The 17,580-nt window shown below is 53.5% G+C and overlaps 2 protein-coding genes across 2 annotated transcripts; one reads left to right on the top strand and one right to left on the bottom strand.

Annotated features, from left to right (window-relative positions):
• Window positions 1-6,324: 6,324 nt before the first annotated feature.
• Window positions 6,325-7,734, bottom strand: LOC119104597 (2-acylglycerol O-acyltransferase 2-A). The gene has a single exon (XM_037228319.1). It carries the CDS (start codon window positions 7,597-7,599, stop codon window positions 6,580-6,582), a length of 1,020 nt encoding a protein of 339 aa, XP_037084214.1. The 5' UTR covers window positions 7,600-7,734; the 3' UTR covers window positions 6,325-6,579.
• Window positions 7,735-12,560: 4,826 nt separating this feature from the next.
• Window positions 12,561-17,336, top strand: LOC119104706 (galactoside alpha-(1,2)-fucosyltransferase 1-like). Its single transcript, XM_037228423.1, has 6 exons — window positions 12,561-12,588; window positions 13,833-13,975; window positions 15,660-15,754; window positions 16,150-16,395; window positions 16,706-16,842; window positions 17,287-17,336. The coding sequence occupies exons 1-6, from the start codon at window positions 12,561-12,563 to the stop codon at window positions 17,334-17,336; spliced, it is 699 nt and encodes a 232-aa protein (XP_037084318.1).
• The last annotated feature ends 244 nt before the right edge of the window (window positions 17,337-17,580 follow it).

Below are 17,580 nucleotides of genomic sequence, written 5' to 3'. Positions count from 1 at the left end.
GCCAACCTGAAACAAGGGGAGGGGGGTAACAAACAAGTGGATAAGAGAATCAGCACATTCCTCGCGGCGACATTTGCACCTTTATCACCGCCGCGCAGACCGGCAGAATTAGCCTCAATGTTGCAAGTACCAGTGAAGAGGACGGGCGGAGCTAGGCTGCCGTCTGCGAACGCGGTTAATGAAGCCATTACCGCGTGAACGTCTGAGGCTGGCGGCCGTGCGAAGGGCGCCAACCGGGGGATAGGAGCGGCCTAAAAACAGAGGGTCCGGTTGCATCGCGGCCAAGCGATTCACGCCATAGCGCCAGAGGCTGTCACGTTAAAAGCGTGGACGCCGACGGAGACGCCGCCGGCTGCTCCGAAAAGGCTACGAAAGCATTGCATATTTCCCACGTCTATGTCACGTCACGGGCAACGAAAGCAACGCCATGACAGCGTTTAAAAAACTGAAACCGCCTCCTCGGGTACACCAGCAGCCACCACAGGAGAGGGTCAAGCGCACAGCAGCCCGCTTACAGTCGCGCACGTCAGCACAGCAGCCAGCGTACAGTCGCGCACGTCAGCACAGCAGGCCAGCGCACAGTCGCGCACGTCAACACAGCAGACCAGCGCGGCCGCGCTCACCACGCGTTACACCAGCTGGCCCAGCGCACCAACAGCAGCCTGCGCTCCAGTCCGCCTGTCACCCCCTCTGCACCGGGCGGCCATCGCCGCCTGGCGCCGCGGCGTGACGGTGCGCCGCGGCCGCACGCGGCAGGCACGGCGGCGCACGCCGCGCCGTAACCGATACACCGCGCCGGCACAAAGGGACGGCCGAGGCCCAGCGCGCGGCGGCCCGCAGACAGCCGCGGCGGCGCGCTTCTCAGACGCGATGGTGCGCTTGGCCGCGTCTGGCCCGCGGGGTTTGTTCTTCGGCGCGGGAGCTGGGCTTGCACGGCGTGGTGAATCACGCAGTGCGGAAGATGGTATGGAAGTACGCTGGGCGTAAGAGTGGTGATAGACGCGTTCATTGCTTCCAAACACACTGTTTGGTGCGACACACACGCAGTGGCGCGAAACTCGTCTGCTCCACCACCTTCAAGTCATAGCCTGGATAGCGAATGCTTCTGAATTACAATTCACCATAGCACAAAAATAGCTTCAGGTTTTAGACCTGAGCACAAGCACGACGCCGTTCGCGCGAGGAGACGTGGGATGAAACTTCCGGCCGAGTGTAGTGCGGAGCGGCGCGGTGCGGTGCGGTGCTATGCGATGCGATGCGATGCGATGCGATGCGGTGCGGAGGCCACAACATTGTGCCGTGCCCCCCCCCCCCCCTCGTGGATCCACCACTGGCGAGACTTGTGATTGGTGGAAAGAAGTAGGTGCGGGGAAAATTTGGCCGAGCGCCAAATGTTTGGGAGATTTTCCGCCGCAAAGTTAATCGCGGCGGAAAATTTGTTTATAAAGCATGCTAACAAGACCCCGTTGCTGGGTCGCTGGTAGCAGCGGGTGGCTGAGATGCCACCACGACTGCATGGGAACCCGCCTGACACACCAGCGGTGACATAGTCTGTCAGCAGTGACACTGCCTGACATGTCAGCAGTGACAGCCTGACACCCCAATTTACCACAACCCCCACAATGAGCATAGAGCACCCAGGAGAGAAAGCAGCTCTCCATTTTGTAGATAACAGAGCCTACCAGCTAAGCACATAATTGGTTGAGTTTTCCTCAGTCTTCAAATCTTTAGCACCCCACAAATAGCACTGGAGTTATGCCAAGAGGACAGAGCAAATTGCTACACATTGATGCTCTGAAATCTTCGAACAGTGTGACAATGGCATAAAGGAAGAATCAAGACAACTGTTTGGAAAGTCAGTGGTTCTGCTACTCTCTCCTTACATTCACAGGGCTCTGCCCTTATGCTCACAACTCAGCAGCTCACCACTCATCAATAAGCAGCTCACTGCCCACCAGTCAGCAGCTCACCATTCACCAGTTAAGAAGTTACTCCACCATGTTCAACCCAGCCTGACTGGTCATTCAAGCAGCAAAAAGGAGCAGGAGCAGGCAACCAATAGCTCCTCCCCTTCTCTATGACACAAGTGGCAAGAGGAGTGAGCATGGATCAACTGTGGTGCAGGGGACTGTTCTCACACAGCTGCCCCAAGCCCGCTGCCCAAGGGTCTACACCAATCAGTGTCTATGCCTAGATGTTCTGTATTGCTATACTGGATGTGCAACTATATTGATCTAGCTGGTCAATGTCAGCTATTGCAGCAGGGGTGTGAGATGGGATTAATTATGCTGAAGATGCTTACAAGTCAGCATTGAATAAATACCTAGTCTAGGTTGAAATCATCCATGAATTAACTCTAACAGCCAGGCTGTTTCTTATAGCAGCTGCTACAGGTGCACACAAGAGCTAAAACCATGCCTTGCTACCATATCAATGGTAGCATCAAACATTAAGGTGCACTTTGGCACTTTTATTATTGTTACTTCATTTCAGCAGCCTTAAACTAATTCCCGCTCTCCCACCCGTGTTTTCTTTGCTAGTCAAAACCAGCACAAACTAGTGGAAAACTACAGCTCCTGAGTTGATTTTCTGAGATAAAGTGTACCAGCATCATAATAAAAATGCTTGTGTTTCAGTCGAAACACCCGTAATACCTTGCTGATAAAAATCTTAGTCAAAATATTTGGTCACATGGGCCTAAATGCACAGATTAGTACACAACTTAGTCCGTCAACTTGTGCCCTGCGATTGCTGACCATGGCTTCTTTTCAGTACCATGGATGGATGCTCCTTTCATAACTAGATTCAATGCGCTACTCCTCCATCATGGGTTGAATATCTAGCCGTTAAGAATCTATAAATACATAATGGCATTTACCTTGCGGCTGATGATGCTGTCCGGATGCAAAATTGCTGGTGGATGCGGCACACTCATGGCATTGAGTGCAAATAATGCGCCGTCAAATCAGCTGATGATGACATCACTGCAAGACCAACCAGACCACTAAGTCAGTTCTATGAAACATATTATCCATGCTCCTGATGACAACTCTCCTAAAGATGTGAAGATCAAGCGTGTTTCTCTACTTATGACGTTGTACGGACTGGCAAACACCTAAGCATGACGTCATTTAGAGCCAAGTATCTCATTAGCAGGGTATTACGCAAGCGGCGGTTGCAACGCGAGATAAAAGTAACCGTTTGTCATGGGAGAGACAAATCAGAATTGCAAGCGTGAAACGGGAGTCTGGGGCTGGGGCCCAACCAACCAAAAGCTACATTTGTGCTAGGAAGAACACAAAAACGTAGATTTTACACGAAAATTGAGGGAAGGAGTAAGTATGTGATCTTATGATCCTATGTGAAATTCGGGGCCACCCATCACCTTTCAGCTAAAGCCGGTTGAAAATGTGAACTGGAGTCTCTGCGCCACTTATGGGACCACCTGTGGAGATAAGGATCTTCTTGCGATAATAACAGTTCTTACGTCGATCCGGTGTCAACTGCGCGGGCCAGAAGGCCTCTCGCGCATTGATGAGACCAATGTGATAGGATGTATCCCTCCAAGGGCTTCCGGATCGACCGGGTGATTCCGCCCCGTGCCACTAAAGTGGGAACCGGAAGACAATCCGCGTTGGGAAGTAATGGCCATTCAGGCCTGGCCCAGGAACAATAATGTGCCTCTTAACGTTCGACTTACGTAGATTTGGGGCCAACTGCCAAGTCAGAGGAACCCGCATTAGAGGGGGAACTGGTGTATTCAGTGGTGGATCCAGAGGAGGCCACGGGCCATGTTTCGCCCTTAGGCCCAAAGGTGTTCATAACCGAAGAGGTCCATAACTAGTCTGACAGACCCAGTTTTCTTCAACACAAGCCAACAAAATTGGTTGTCTTCAAACCTCCCGGCAAACAAGAATAGCGCAACCGAAATTGAAGAGTACATATACAGACACAAATAATTGTTTACTGATTGAGAGAATAGTGATAAAGATGGTTTTAAGGCTCACTTCGCTATCCAGAGAACCTAACCCTTGCCGGGGGTCCTATTTGTCAACTTGCCAGGTCAATCCGATCACTAAGGAGCCCTCCGCCAAGCCCTTTATTTCTTTGTACTTGCTTGGAGGGCCCCACTTTGTTGTCGGGTCCCAATGTGCTTGTCTGTTGCGGCACTTTTGATCGCTCGGGGGCCTCCAGGGATCCTTCCCATTCGCCCTAAAGACTCATGCGTTAGCATCAGAGGCCCCATATCTCAAACTACAGGGGTAATCTCGGTTGTTCAGGGGCCATTCACATTGGTGTCGGGTTTTCCACACTTGCTCGGAGAGTTCTATGTTGTTGCTGGGGTCCACATAAGTTAAGGCACCAAGGCACTCGATGTTTCAGGGGTCCTCTATATTGGCCTCCATCCATTTCCTCGCATTTTCAGATGACCCTGGACATGTCGGTACCCTTTCTGAGAACCTGCCCGGTCACTCTTGGTCGGGCGGTGGCCTGCCGCATCGGTCTTGGGCACGTGTACATCGGTCATAGTTTTTTTCAGTTTGCTCTGAGGACCCTACACTGTTGACAGAAGTCTCTTTGCTGACCTGCCGCTGTACCCACGATCTCTCGGTCGCTCTGCTGCAGCCTCTATTGATCTTGGATTTTCCCGTTTTATCGCAGGACCTGCGCTGTTGACGCAGACCTCAATGTTAATAGACTGGGCCTCTTGACCGGTCCGGGGCCCTCCACATTCGTCCTGGGTTATTCCAAAGAAGCCAGAAGTACCTTACGCTGCTGCCGATAACCCCGCATTTGTTTGCGAGCGACAGCACTTCCGAGGACGACGGCTTTTCGCCGGGTCGTGCGTGCGGGAATGGGTAAAATATTTAAGATGTACAAGTCCGAGATCTAAACAGTGATAATTGTCTTTGGCGCCTTATCTGCAGAGCAGCAAGCCGGATATGTTCCGATGAGCCTTGTAAGCGCAACTGTCGGAAGAAAATTTTCGCGGTGCCGACATCGTATGTCATTTCTGTCAGTTTTGATTTTTGTGACAATCATACGTATCACGTTTTTAATGCGTCTTAAATCCTACCACATTTTGTATGCATTCATTTGAGCCAAATGCCTTCAAATGCATGCCTTCATTTCAGCCAAACAAAAACCCTTGGTATTATATATATATATATATATATATATATATATATATATATATATATATATATATATATATATATATAGTCAGTATTAGTCATGTGCCGTCAGCTGATTACATCAACTTACCCGCTAGCCGCCGAAAACGATCTAGCCATCACCAACCTTGAAATCAGGTGTCGGGCTTAATTTTGATGGTATTTAGCAGCCAACATAACCTTATTTGCCATATCTTCTCCGAAATCATTCGTGAACGGGGTTCCCGGGGTGGAGTCTGTCTAGTGAGCGGGGTTCCCGGGGTGGAGTCTGTCTAGTAAGCGGGGTTCCCGGGGTAGAGTCTGTCTAGTGAGCGGGGTTCCCGGGGTAGAGTCAGCCTGGTAAGTGGGGTTCCCGGGATGGAGTCTGTCTGTTGAGCAGGACTCCCGGAGTGGAGTCCGTCTGTTGAGCAGGGCTCCCGGAGTGGAGTCCGCTCGGTAGTCGACCCTCTCGGTGTGAAGTCATATCTGGCATTGGATACTCTCGGGGTGGAGTCTGGCTGGTGCTGGATACTTCTAGGTGTTAGCCTTCTTGGTAGTGGATACTCCCGCGGAAAGTCTGTCTGGAAGTGGACACTACCGACGTGAAGTCATATCTGGTAGTGGATACTCCAAGGGTGGATTCTGCTTGGTAGTAAATGCTCTCGGGGTTAGTCTGCCTGGTCTTGGGCATTCCCAGGGTGGAGTCTACTAAGTAAAGGATACCCTCGGGTAAAGTTTGTCTGGCAATGGATACTGTCGGTTCCAAAATCCTATCTGGTAGTGCATATTCCCAAGGTGGAGTCTGCCTGGCAGCGGATGCTTTCGGAGTGAAATCTGCCTGGTAGTGAATACTCTCGGGGTGAAATCCGCCCGGTAGTGGATACTCTTTGGCATGTATGTATCATTGGTATGCCTGATGAGTAGACAACTACCTGTGCGGAGTCGCTTTCAGTTTTACCAGGGACTGCCTGGCGAGGTAGCAAACGGCCTTCACCATGTGATATACTGTTGTCCTGAGGCTGTTTTGGCACGGCAGTCTTAGAAAAGTCCTAGAAGCTCTTTTCGAAGCACCCGTAACAATTCTGTGCCAGCTACGCTCCAATGAGCCTTGCCTGACGCTCTCAATCCAGGCTCAATTGGGCACCAGACCCGTTTTATCAAGACACTAAGATACGACTACAACCACAACAAACAGCCGATTTCGACATCGCAGTAAGCGTCACAATGACAACATCACGGCTTAACGTGGGTGGTGCTGAAAAGCCACCACCTATCTGCCAGTACGCTACAACATTTCCGTTTCAATAAATGCATGCGACATCCCACACACTGAAAGACTTAACACTCGGACACGCAGGCTTACTACAAAAGAACACCAGCGGTAGTGGACGTTCATCAACTGCGAGCGACTCACGCCCGGCCGCCTTCACTTAAACTCCAGCTCCACGGTCGGATCCAGCGCGTATTTGTGCCGATGCGTGTCGTAGAGCTCCTTCAGCGCCACCTTGTAGCGCTCGTGCAGCTCGTCTATCTGCTGCTGGCTGGGGTCGGCGCTCTTCTGCACGGGGATCGGCCGTCCCAGGACCGTGGTGACGGGCCGGCGGAAGGGCACGATGCCGAAGTTGTACTGGAGCATGCCGCGCCCCAGGAAGAGCACGGGGGCCAAGCCGATGTAGTGCATCAGCCACTCCTGCCAGCGGCGTAGGCGCGAGCCCTCCGGGTTCCACACCTGCGTGTAGACGTCCGTCTCGCCGAAGTGGAAGACGGGCACCAGGGAGACGCCGAAGCGGAGCGCGATCTTGATGAAGCCCTTGCGGCGGTTGATGTAGAGCTGGCTGACTCCTGGACGAGCCATCAGCGCCTCGGGGGCGCCACCGACCACGAGCACCAGCATATGACCCCGCGTGGGCAGCGAGAGCAGGTACTCCATCGAGCGCTTGGTGGCCGCCACGCCACCCGTGGCCATGAACAACTCGCGGTAGAACGGCTGCGAGTAGTTGCCCTCGAGCGTGAGCATGTGCGGCGTGATGCCGGGGAACGTGCCGGAGAAGTCGTTTCCCTCCGTGCAGAAGTTGCAGAAGGCGCCGGCGCAGAGCACGCCGTGCGGGTGCGAGCCGACCAGGTAGTTCTCGTCCGGACTGAAGTCGCACGTCTTCACCAGGCGCACGGGGAAGTAGTCGCGGAAGTGGCGCCAGAGCTGCCAGCGCCGCACCCACTGCCAGCGCCGGCCGCCGCGGTTGCACGCGTCCTTGTCGTACCAGAACCAGCCGGCGTACGCCACCGAGACCCACCAGAAGCGCGTGAACAGCAGCAGGTACGCCAGCAGCAGCAGCCCGCCCAGGCCCATGAACACGAACGTGGAGATCCAGGAAGCGACGACGGAGGTCTGCAGGCGCCGCTGCCAGGGGATGCGCCACGGGGCGAACTGGATGCCGAGGATCTTCATAGCGACGCCGCTTCCCGTGGGTTACACCACTCGCGGATCCTCGCGGACGTACCCTCCACGCGTCGCCACGGACGGACTGGCGTTGGCGAGCCGAGGCCACATGCAATCGCCGGTCGCGGCTGAGCCCCCTCACCGACCTGCACTTCGCACGCTCTGCCCCCGACAGTGGGCGTCGGCTGGTGGCCAGTGTCGCAGTGCTATCATGACAGCGGCGCTCTGATATGAATGGATAAGAGTGCGAACTGATTGGGGAGAGTACATTGGAGCTGATTAATTTTACTGAAGTCGAACTTATCTTATCAGAGTCAGATGTTTGTCGCTTAGGATGCGGGCATGGCTGATGAGAGGTTCATTGAAGGTCATTAAAGGTGGTGTTTGGTCCAGGTGGCCCTCTGATGATCCGATCCATTGGCTGTGTATGGTGGCTGCCTCCTAGCGACCGCGTTTCTGCGCTTCGTGGGACGCTGACCAGCGTCGGATAGTCCAGACCGGTGACTGTGTACCCTTTCCAGTGGCTGTGTGGTCCTCTCACCGCATGCTGGCGATGTCCGATCTCCTCGGGTCTCGGATCGCTGAGATCTCGGATCTCTGATGTTCTCTGATCTCTGTCCAGCAATGGCGTGCTCCCCCCTCCCCCAGTGTCTATGTGTCTCTCCTGTGACCGTGTGTCTATTTCCGTGCCCCTTCCCTATTCGAATTTGAACGCATGGCCCGCGGCCACAGTTTTTTCTCATGCTTTGATTTTGCGTCCTTCTTTTCGAAAGATGAGTTGTTGCACTATTTTGGGCAGAAACAAATTCGGGACCTCGAAATGCTATCTCCCAAAACAAGGTGCAACACCCCTAGACGGATTTTTTCCTGCGACAAAAACAGTCACAAAATATAGGCCATTCCTTCGGATAGAACATGGTATCAAAATGTAGATGCCTCTTTCTGATAAAACGGAGGCCGAAATGGCGGGCCACCACCCTGACGTGGCTGCTACTGGTCAGAGGCGGCCGCAACCCGCGCAGCCAACACCCAACTGATCGTCTGCTTGCTACTCGGCATGCTTGTGAATCACCACCGATACTTGCTGCTGCGCAAAGCCGATGGGACGGCCGACAGCCAGGGGAGCCTTAGCTGTTAAACGAACTGTGAAACATTTTTGCCAGGACATCATTAGCTGAGCGATTTTGGTCATCACTATTTCCATCACCGCTGACAGCGGTTGCTAGGAAACGCATGTGCGTAAAAAATATGCTAACGGTGTGTCGCCTCAGCGCGATACTGTGCAGTTCGGCAGAAAGTGGGAGTGGACGGCCAGTCACGGTGACGTCACTGGTGCGCCTGGCAGGTTGCGAGGCCCAGCACGGTCCACCTGCCAAGCATCCCAATGCTTTCAACATACCCTTGTGTCCGAACTGGAGACAGGGTGCTGCAGACGTGTTGTCTGATGCTTCCGGTTGCCCTGTACCTGTCTGGAGCTTTTAATACGAGATAATGCGATTCAGTTCGCGGGGTAATCAGATTTTGCTCACGAGATAATGAGATTTTGTATAAAAAGCCATGTGACTTATTTTGCTAACAAGCCATTGAATGTGGAGTATTCAGACCGTTACGGGCAGCCAGCACAGTCCTAAGGTCATGACCTCTGCATTGACCTTCGCCCTGGTACGGGGAAGATGCAAACTCCTAATCTTTTGAGGCTGCCTCTCCGGCATGTGGTACAATCGTACACAAGCCTCCATTAGCCTATGGAGCATACCGCTGTCGGAGCAGCGGCGGTTTCTGAGGGTCACTGCACGGCGATCTCCGGCCGGCTCGGGCAGCGAGCCGCAACAGAAGACTCTGCGGAAGGTGCGCGGTGGGCCGACATGACTACATTAACGGAGTCATATATCATGATTATGCATATTCACAACGGACACAAATATACAGCATAGTTAAACACGAAACACGCCTGTTTAGATTTCGTGTTGCTACAAGGGATCACATCGTATGTATATGCACGTAAAGCGGATAAAGTCGAATTGCGGGAAAACTTGCTGTATTGCGGAATTGCGGTGTAATGGGGTCAATTATTGGCTAAGCAGTGCACAACTTGTTGATAATCACGAGACCTTATTGAAACCAACCCCTTGGTGCTTTCCGCTGATCTCTACCTGTCTTGATTTGTAAACGGTAGGGGTTCGCACCGATCCCCCCCCCCCCCCCAGTCCGCACTATAACGACGGATCAGGGCATGAGTCAATGCAGTGGCTGAAGCGGAAGGCCACTGAAGCAGTGTCAAGCCACTACGTGAGACAGACTTGTGTGTATGTGCGCGCGCGTGTGTGTGTGTGTGTGTGTGTGTGTGTGTGTGTGTGTGTGTGTGCGTATGTGTGTGTGTGTGTGTGCGTGTGTGTGTGTGTGTGTGTGTGTGTGTGCGCGCGCGCGCGCGTGTGTGTGTGTATGTGGTTGTTTTTTTCCTATTGCACCTCTCACCCAACTCCGCTGCAACATCCACGCTCTGGATGGCGACAAGAACGTTGCCTGAGAGCCAGAGCATCCAGCGACTGGTTAGCAGGAAAGTCGTACTCGCGCTCAGACTCCGGTAAACGTGGCACGTGCCTGCACGTGGTGCACCTCGGTAAACCGACAGTGTGTTGTTAGCGGTGCACCTGGTGTGCATAGCCCGCTTGGAGCAGTATGTTTCGCCGGAGAGGTCAGGTAACCGCTGCGAACAAACACGTTGGGTATGATGAGAATCCCTGAGCAAACTACGAACGGTTCATACACGCAGAGCCGGGGTGAAACACCAGTCACGTTGGCGATTTCCTTAGCAGTGGCAAGTGTATTTGTCGCATAAACGCGACTGAGGTAGTCACACAATACGATCAGCAACAGCGGTGGTCATCAGTGATCCCTCACGAAGATTTTCTAAGATATCTTCTCTAAACTACATCCCCTTCTAAGCTTTTCATAAAAACGGCTCACATTCACTTGAAATGGGAAGGCATTTCCCCTGCAATAAACTAATTTGAAATATACGAAATGTATTCTTTTAAAAATATTCCATCAAGGACGCAAATTCAAGTGACCAACACCCGAGGAGAGATCAGGCTTTGAGGTAGGTTAGGTCAATGTTCGTAGTGCAGTTGTATGTGTCCCTGCGCTCCTGCTGGGGCGGGGCGCGGCGCGTGGTCAGGTTCGCAGGCCGGCCCCGGCTGCGCGGCAGATGCGCGCCGCCGCCGCAGTTCGCACGGTCTCGGCTCGCGGCCCCCGCTGTGGGGAGTCGCCGTGGGGAGAGCGGAGAGGCTAGGTGCACCGTCAGGGCCTGCTGTGGTGCGAGACCAAAATACAGAGAAGTTGTAGTGAAACACTTGGCGTCTCATTACAAGCTATTTCGGCAAAATGGACTGGCTTGAGAAAGTGGAGACAGCTACACGTGTGAGGGTACCGGACAAGTGACTGTGAGCACGGTGTCGGGTGCGGCCCGAATAGAGGTGCTTGTGACTGTCAGTAGGTCGCTGAACTTCGGGTTCATTCCAGGAATGAACGGCGTGAGGGCGCTTCGGGGCGTGTCCGTCAGTGCGTCGAATGCAGTGCAGTTCGGGGTCGCTGCACTGCCGGCTGGGTCAGCGTCTCCGGTGGAGGCAGCGGCTTGTGATGCGAGCGCAGCCGCTGCCGTGTCACCCGAGCAGGCCGGCCATGGCGGGCCCTTTTCCCTCCATCGTCCCGTTGCTGCATGAGCGCGCACAGATCGCGTGGCGTGACACAGATCGCTCTCACGCAGAAGATCGTGCTCTTTTGTGCGAGCGATCAGCGGTCCCATGCGTTGCGATCAAATATCAAATGTCACTGAGCGGCTCGGTTGGCTGCGAGCGGCCGAATTAGCCGAGTAACCCCCCCCCCCCCACCCCCCCCCCCCACCCCTCCACCCACTCCCCGTTTGCAAAGTCCAACGAGTTACCAGGCTGGCACTGACGAGTACATCACCGAAGCCAGCGGGCCAGTAGCTCGCGATCTACACGGCTGCAGCACTCGGAATGCGAATCGCGTAACGCGGCCTCTGTAACACAGTAACACAGCTTGAACTGAAGCAGGCATGCGCCGACCGTTTATCCGGCCGGGTTGGTGTGCTAAGCCGTTCCAAAAGTGATCTGCATGCATCCATACATATCAGCATTCCATGGAGATTTGAAACTCGCGATCCTGTTAAGACGTCGCTGAGGTGTTCGTGTGTGCGCTTCGTGTTTCGTAAGTGATTGCCAGGTTTGTATCCTTAAGGTGTTATTTTTATTGACGTGTCAGGCAGAGACGCTACGATTTTGGATTCTTGATGAATCCACATCTGAATCTGAAATCTAGACGCAGCGGCCTTGAACAGTTGTTACACGAAGGCGAAGTGAATTTCATCCAGTTTTTACATGTGCTCTGGGATGCTCGGTGCCTGATATAACGGGCATCAAAACAGTTTCCAGAAAATATGAAAAGTCTTCAAACACCGAGGGCTTCTGGCACAATAGCAAGCTGTTAGTCTAACTGAATCAGCTCACATTCAAAGCATTCATGTTTCACTGATTTGCGCCACATTACTGAACGAAATAGTTCACTGCCACGTCTACCCTTCGGACAAGTTCAGTGTTCTTCCTTATCTATGCACCATCATTTTGGTAACTGTTGGTGAAAACGGCGACCATAAAATTACTGCAAATCGCACCAAGCGTTACACACTAGCACCCACCGTGCAGCCCGTTTCAACACTACGGCTGCCGTGCCATTGGAACTACACGCGCTCTCGCGCAAATCTGGGGCGGCGCCGATAGGCAGCGGCGAGCAACTGGGCCGCCCGCTGAGCAGCGACGGTGGGGGGGGGGGGGGGGGGGGGAGAGGCACCGGTGCGCCAGTGGAACGTAGAGGAAGACTAGTTGCCAGTCCGGAGCAGTGCCGCCCGGCCGTCACCAGGCGCGCGGGGCCACGGACAGTCTTACGACGCGATGGGTTGGCGGCCCTTCGCATGCGGAGGTGAGTGGTATCCCGACAGTATTGCAAATGGTATCCCGACAGTGAGGTGAGTGGCATACCGACAGCAAAGTGAGTGGTATTCTGACAGCAAAATGAGTGGTATCCTGACGGCAAAATGAGTTGTATTCCAACAGTGAGGTTAGAAGTATCCCGACAGCGAGCTGAGTGGTATCTCGACGGCCAGATGAGTGGTATCTCGACGGCAAGGTGAATGGTATCTCGACAATGAAGCTAATGGTATTCCGACAGTGAGGTGAGTGGTATTCCGACAGCGAGGTGAGTGGTATCCTGACAGTGAGGTGCGTGGTTTCCCGACAGCGAGGTGAGTGGTATCCTGACAGTGAGGTGAGTGATTTCCCGACAGCGAGGTGAATGGTGTCCTGACAGTGAGGTGAGTGGTATCCCGACAGCGAGGTAACAACGGCGGTCATCTTGCTCTCAAGCGCACTGAAGAGACTGACCTGAAAACCATGTAGCATCTGGATTTGCAGCTTGCTGGAGGTGTCTGTATGTTCTGGCCCCCTGGTAGTGCAACGCAAGGTGATTTGCCAGTTATTCACTGCTGACCAGTTGGAAGCTGACTTCAAGGTTTAAGGTGAATCGCTGGCCAATTGGAGGCTGACTTCACTTGGAGCCTGAGAAATGTCACGAGCTTCTCTGGATGGACACGTTCAAGGTGACACAGAGCATCTTGAGCTATCATGCCGTGCTTCTGTTAATGTTTCGTTTGGTCTTGCCGCGTACGCCGCTTCCAGCAGTGAATATTAGGTCCATGAGCATTAGGTCCATGAACATTAGGTCCATGAACATTAGGTCCATGAACATTAGGTCCATGAACATTAGGCTCCATGAACATTAGGTCCATGAACATTAGGTCCATGAACATTAGGTCCATGAACATTAGGTCCATAGCACTGCGTGCAAAGAATGAGCCCAATAATAAATGAATATCCCCAGCTTTTTTAGAAAGGTTCTTCTCTGGTCAGGGCAATACAGCATTAACTTCTAAACAACAACTTAAAACCACTTGAAGCCATTTCAGGACCTACAAAACTTGAACTTAGCTCGGTAGACGTCAGGTTACGTCGCGCGAGGCAAAAGTTTACAAAACACTTGAACTAACGACCTTATTATACGGCTTCATATCCGTGTGATACCTCCGAGACGAAACTGAAACTGGCTCGATCTGACCGCTGACCTGACGTGACCTGTGGTCTGACCTCGGCGTTCTGTGACCGCCGCAGGCTGGTGGGCGGCGAAAAGAGCTCGTCAGTGCCTGACGCTGGCGGTGGCGGCTGTCGGGGGCACGCTGCTGCTGGTCGTCCAGCTGCCCCATCGGTCCCTGCTGCAGGACATGATGCCTCGCATCACACTACCGCCGTCTGAGGTGGGGACGGGGAGAGAGGGAAGGAGGGAGAGAGGAAGAGGAAGTGGGGGAAAAAGGGAGGAAGTGAAGGAGGGAGGAAAGAAAGGAGTGAGGGAGTGAAATAGGAAGTGAAAGAGGGAGGAAAGGAGAGAGGTATGGAGCGAGGGAAGGAAAGATGGAGGGAGGGAGGAAGGGAAGGAGAGAGGGAAGGAGCAGGAGAGCGAGGGAGAGAGAGAGAGAGTGAAAGAGGGAGTGAAAGGGGAGGGGAGGAGGGAAGGATGGAGCGAGGGAGGGAGGGAGGGAGGGAGGGAGGGAGGGAGGGAGGGAGGGAGGGAGGGAGGGAAGAGAGCTGGACGAAGATTGTGCATCCCAGTCCTCTGCCAAGCGGTACATGAGGCGCTGACCTGAGGTCAATATGTACCTCTAAATAAAACCAGTTTGGTGACAACAGCAGCCCGGCGACAGATGCATGCCTCACAAGAGACCATCCATCGCTGCGACGACAATGCATTAATCGGGTAATATGGGAGCTGTACATTAGAGCGCACGTCCAGGGGAACGATGCCCGGTCGACGCCGATGATTTAGGCCTTCATGGCATCACGGGCTCATAAATGTAGGCATATTGCTACGCTACATGGCCAACATCACCGGCTGCTAATGGGTGTGGGAGGGGGAGAGCAAGCAGGTGCAATTTGAGGTTTATTTTTCCAAGCAGCGCCGTAGCCGTCACATAACATTCCATGGCTATTAATGAGATGCATGCCACTGTAGCCCGCCCCTGATGTGGGGGTGGGGGGGGGGGGGGGGGGGGGGAAACAACGTGACCCTCGCGGTCGGGCCATTCTAGATCAGGTCAACCCGGCGGTTAACCTCGTCTGTTACAACACAGCAGCGATGCGCATGCATGGGCGTCAGGTGACTCACACTGCCCGTCGAGTACGGCTAAGGTCTTTCAACTTCCTCTGGACTCGAGAGCATTTCAATGGCCTTGTGAAAATATCAAAATAGGTCATATATCTGCCCGCCGCGGGCCTTGGGACGAGGCAGCTGATGGCTGAATGAGTCAGCTGATGGCTGACTGGGTCAGCCGATAACCCGTCAGCTACTGACCCGGTGCCGGGAGGCCTGAATCAGCACAGCTACAAGCTATGTATGGTTTGGATCTAGAAGCAGTTGAGTTTCTAAAACAACCAGTAAAAAGGTTCTTGAGATCGACCCAGACTGTGCATTGATTTTGTTTTCAGATCAGGAGTCGCTACTCACTGACATCTTCGGCAGGTATCCACACAACATCGGCTTCCGTCATGATCAGACAGCCAGATTTCTTGACCTCTTCCGGCACAACTACACGTTCGGCTGAGTTAAGTTATCCACACGACTTTATGCTGCATTTTTTAATGTCTTGAAATTCTCTTCCCACCTATGGTATCCATCTGGCAGGAAAAAAGACAGCTTCATTCATTCAGTTAGAATTCCGACGGAGCCTCTGTGAAAATTGTGGCAACGATGTAATAGTAATTTCCGCACTGTCTCAGAGGTGGAACCAGCTGCCCCTGCAGCTCATCACTCTACCGACCCCGCTTCTTCGTAAACAGTACATCGAAAGTGTCGTTCACAACCCCGCTATTCTTCCGTGACGCAGGTCGCCAACGGGCAGTCCCAGCTCAGGTCACGGTGCTGTGACGACCCCGCTCGTCAGGCAGGAGTGTCCGGCTGCGCCGGTGATCTCGGCCCACTCGGCCGGACGGCTGGGCAACAACCTGGCGGAGTATGCCACCATCTACGCCCTGGGACTCAGGTGAGGAGCCACGATGACGAGGTGGGTCCCAGGTGGAAAGTCCTCGTGACGAGGTGGGTCCCAGGTGGAAAGTCCTCGTGACGAGTTGAGTCCCTGGTGGAGAGTCATTGTGACTAGCTGAGTCTTAGGTGGGGAGTCATTGTGACTAGCTGAGTCTTAAGTGGAAAATCCATGTGACTAGCCAAGCATTTTCCTGACTCCAAGGTTTTCCTGAGCTAAGCATTTTCTATACATACTGCGGTGTTTTCTTGACTTACCGTGACCTCTCGAAGCGTCCCACAACGTTCCGTTACGTTACTGCAACGTCGCGCCGTTACTCGCCGTGACATGCCGTGACATGCCGTGACCCGCCATGACCCGTCTTGACACGATGTGACTCTCGCCACCTCCGCCAGGTACAACTTGACGGCGGTGGCCACGCCGTCCTTGCTGCGCTTCATACGTCACGTGTCCCCCAACACGACACTCCCTGTGGTGAGTGACGCGTGTGCCGAGCAGCACTCGCCGATCCTGGTGGGCCCGTTCGAGGAGCTCAGCGACGAGGAGCGGCGCGCGCACAGCTGGCGCATCGATCAGTATCCGCACCACGTGCGGCTCTTCTGGCGCTACCGGCACCAGCTGCGCGACGAATTCGCCATCAGGTGAGGGCCGGGGTCAGGGGTCAGAAGCTTAGGAGGATCTTGCCTAGGGCAGCTGAAAAGGGAGAGGGGGCGGCAGGAGGGTCAGCTGGTGGTGTGAGAATGAGTTGGGACGTATCACCGTACTCTTCGAAACTTTCAGCTCTGTTTCACGTTACACATCCAATCTGCCTGGCCATCTTTGCTAACGGAACATCACCCCGGTCGGCTGTTGTGCTGTGCACAATAAATCCAGCACCCTCCTGGCCTCGAACCCGGGCCCTGCGGTCCATGAGCGCGGTGTGTGATAAACCCCTCCGTCTCTCTGTGCCAGGCCGGATCTATTTCGGGACGCGCAGCTGCAGCTGCTGAACGTGAGCAGAGGCCGAACAGGGCTGACGTTCGTCGGTGTGCACGTGCGAAGGACAGACTACGCCTCCCACCTCAAGGTAAACATCATCATCGCTACAGGTCGGTTGACGTTAGAGCGTACGGTGGACTGTGCTGAGCATTGTCGCATTTTAGGCTTTCGCTGCAAAATTACGTCATTTTTACACCGGTCTCATTAATTGGCCTCAATGTCCTAACATTTCTATATCTAGCTGAAAACTCTATGCGACCTACGTAGGACACAGCGGCACCGTTACATATCATTATCACATCACGTGCATCATCTTCGTTTACATCATTCAGCCTATCAATGCCAGTTGTTAGTTTTATCATTCGAGCTCATCCTCCCTCCACGCCTCCCGCTCTCCTTCACACTCGCACTGCACACATATTTTATCGATCTAGTGCCATCCTGAGGTCATTTCTAGCTCTCTTCTCTATAGAACACCCATACACATAAGGACCACAAGCTCACCTGAACCTTGATAGCTGCATGGAACTACAACGCCCTCACTTTCTTTTCAGTTGCGCTCGACAGTGACATGAGCTCCTCGGTTCCACCTTTCATCGCATAAACCCACGCTTACACTTCTTGAAAGGCCTTTAAATTTATCAGAAACAATGAGACAGTCAGGCTACACTCACGTGTGCTTTCTTTCCAACGCCGCAAATTGGTCAGCAACAAAAACAGTTTGAGATCGGAATGAAGATCGGTATTTCCCACCGGCATAAATTCCACCAAAATTAATGCAGCTGTAAGTTTGCTCGCCTGATGTTCCCCACTGCCCCTCTTGAAAGCACTCTACACCTGGTCCCACA

Source organism: Pollicipes pollicipes, unplaced genomic scaffold (genome assembly GCF_011947565.3).
Source record: "Pollicipes pollicipes isolate AB1234 unplaced genomic scaffold, Ppol_2.1 Scaffold_6052;HRSCAF=7182_pilon_pilon_pilon, whole genome shotgun sequence".
Lineage (NCBI taxonomy): Eukaryota > Metazoa > Arthropoda > Thecostraca > Pollicipedomorpha > Pollicipedidae > Pollicipes > Pollicipes pollicipes.
The sequence above is the reverse complement of the archived record's forward strand: the minus strand, read 5'-3'. Positions and strand labels throughout refer to the sequence as shown.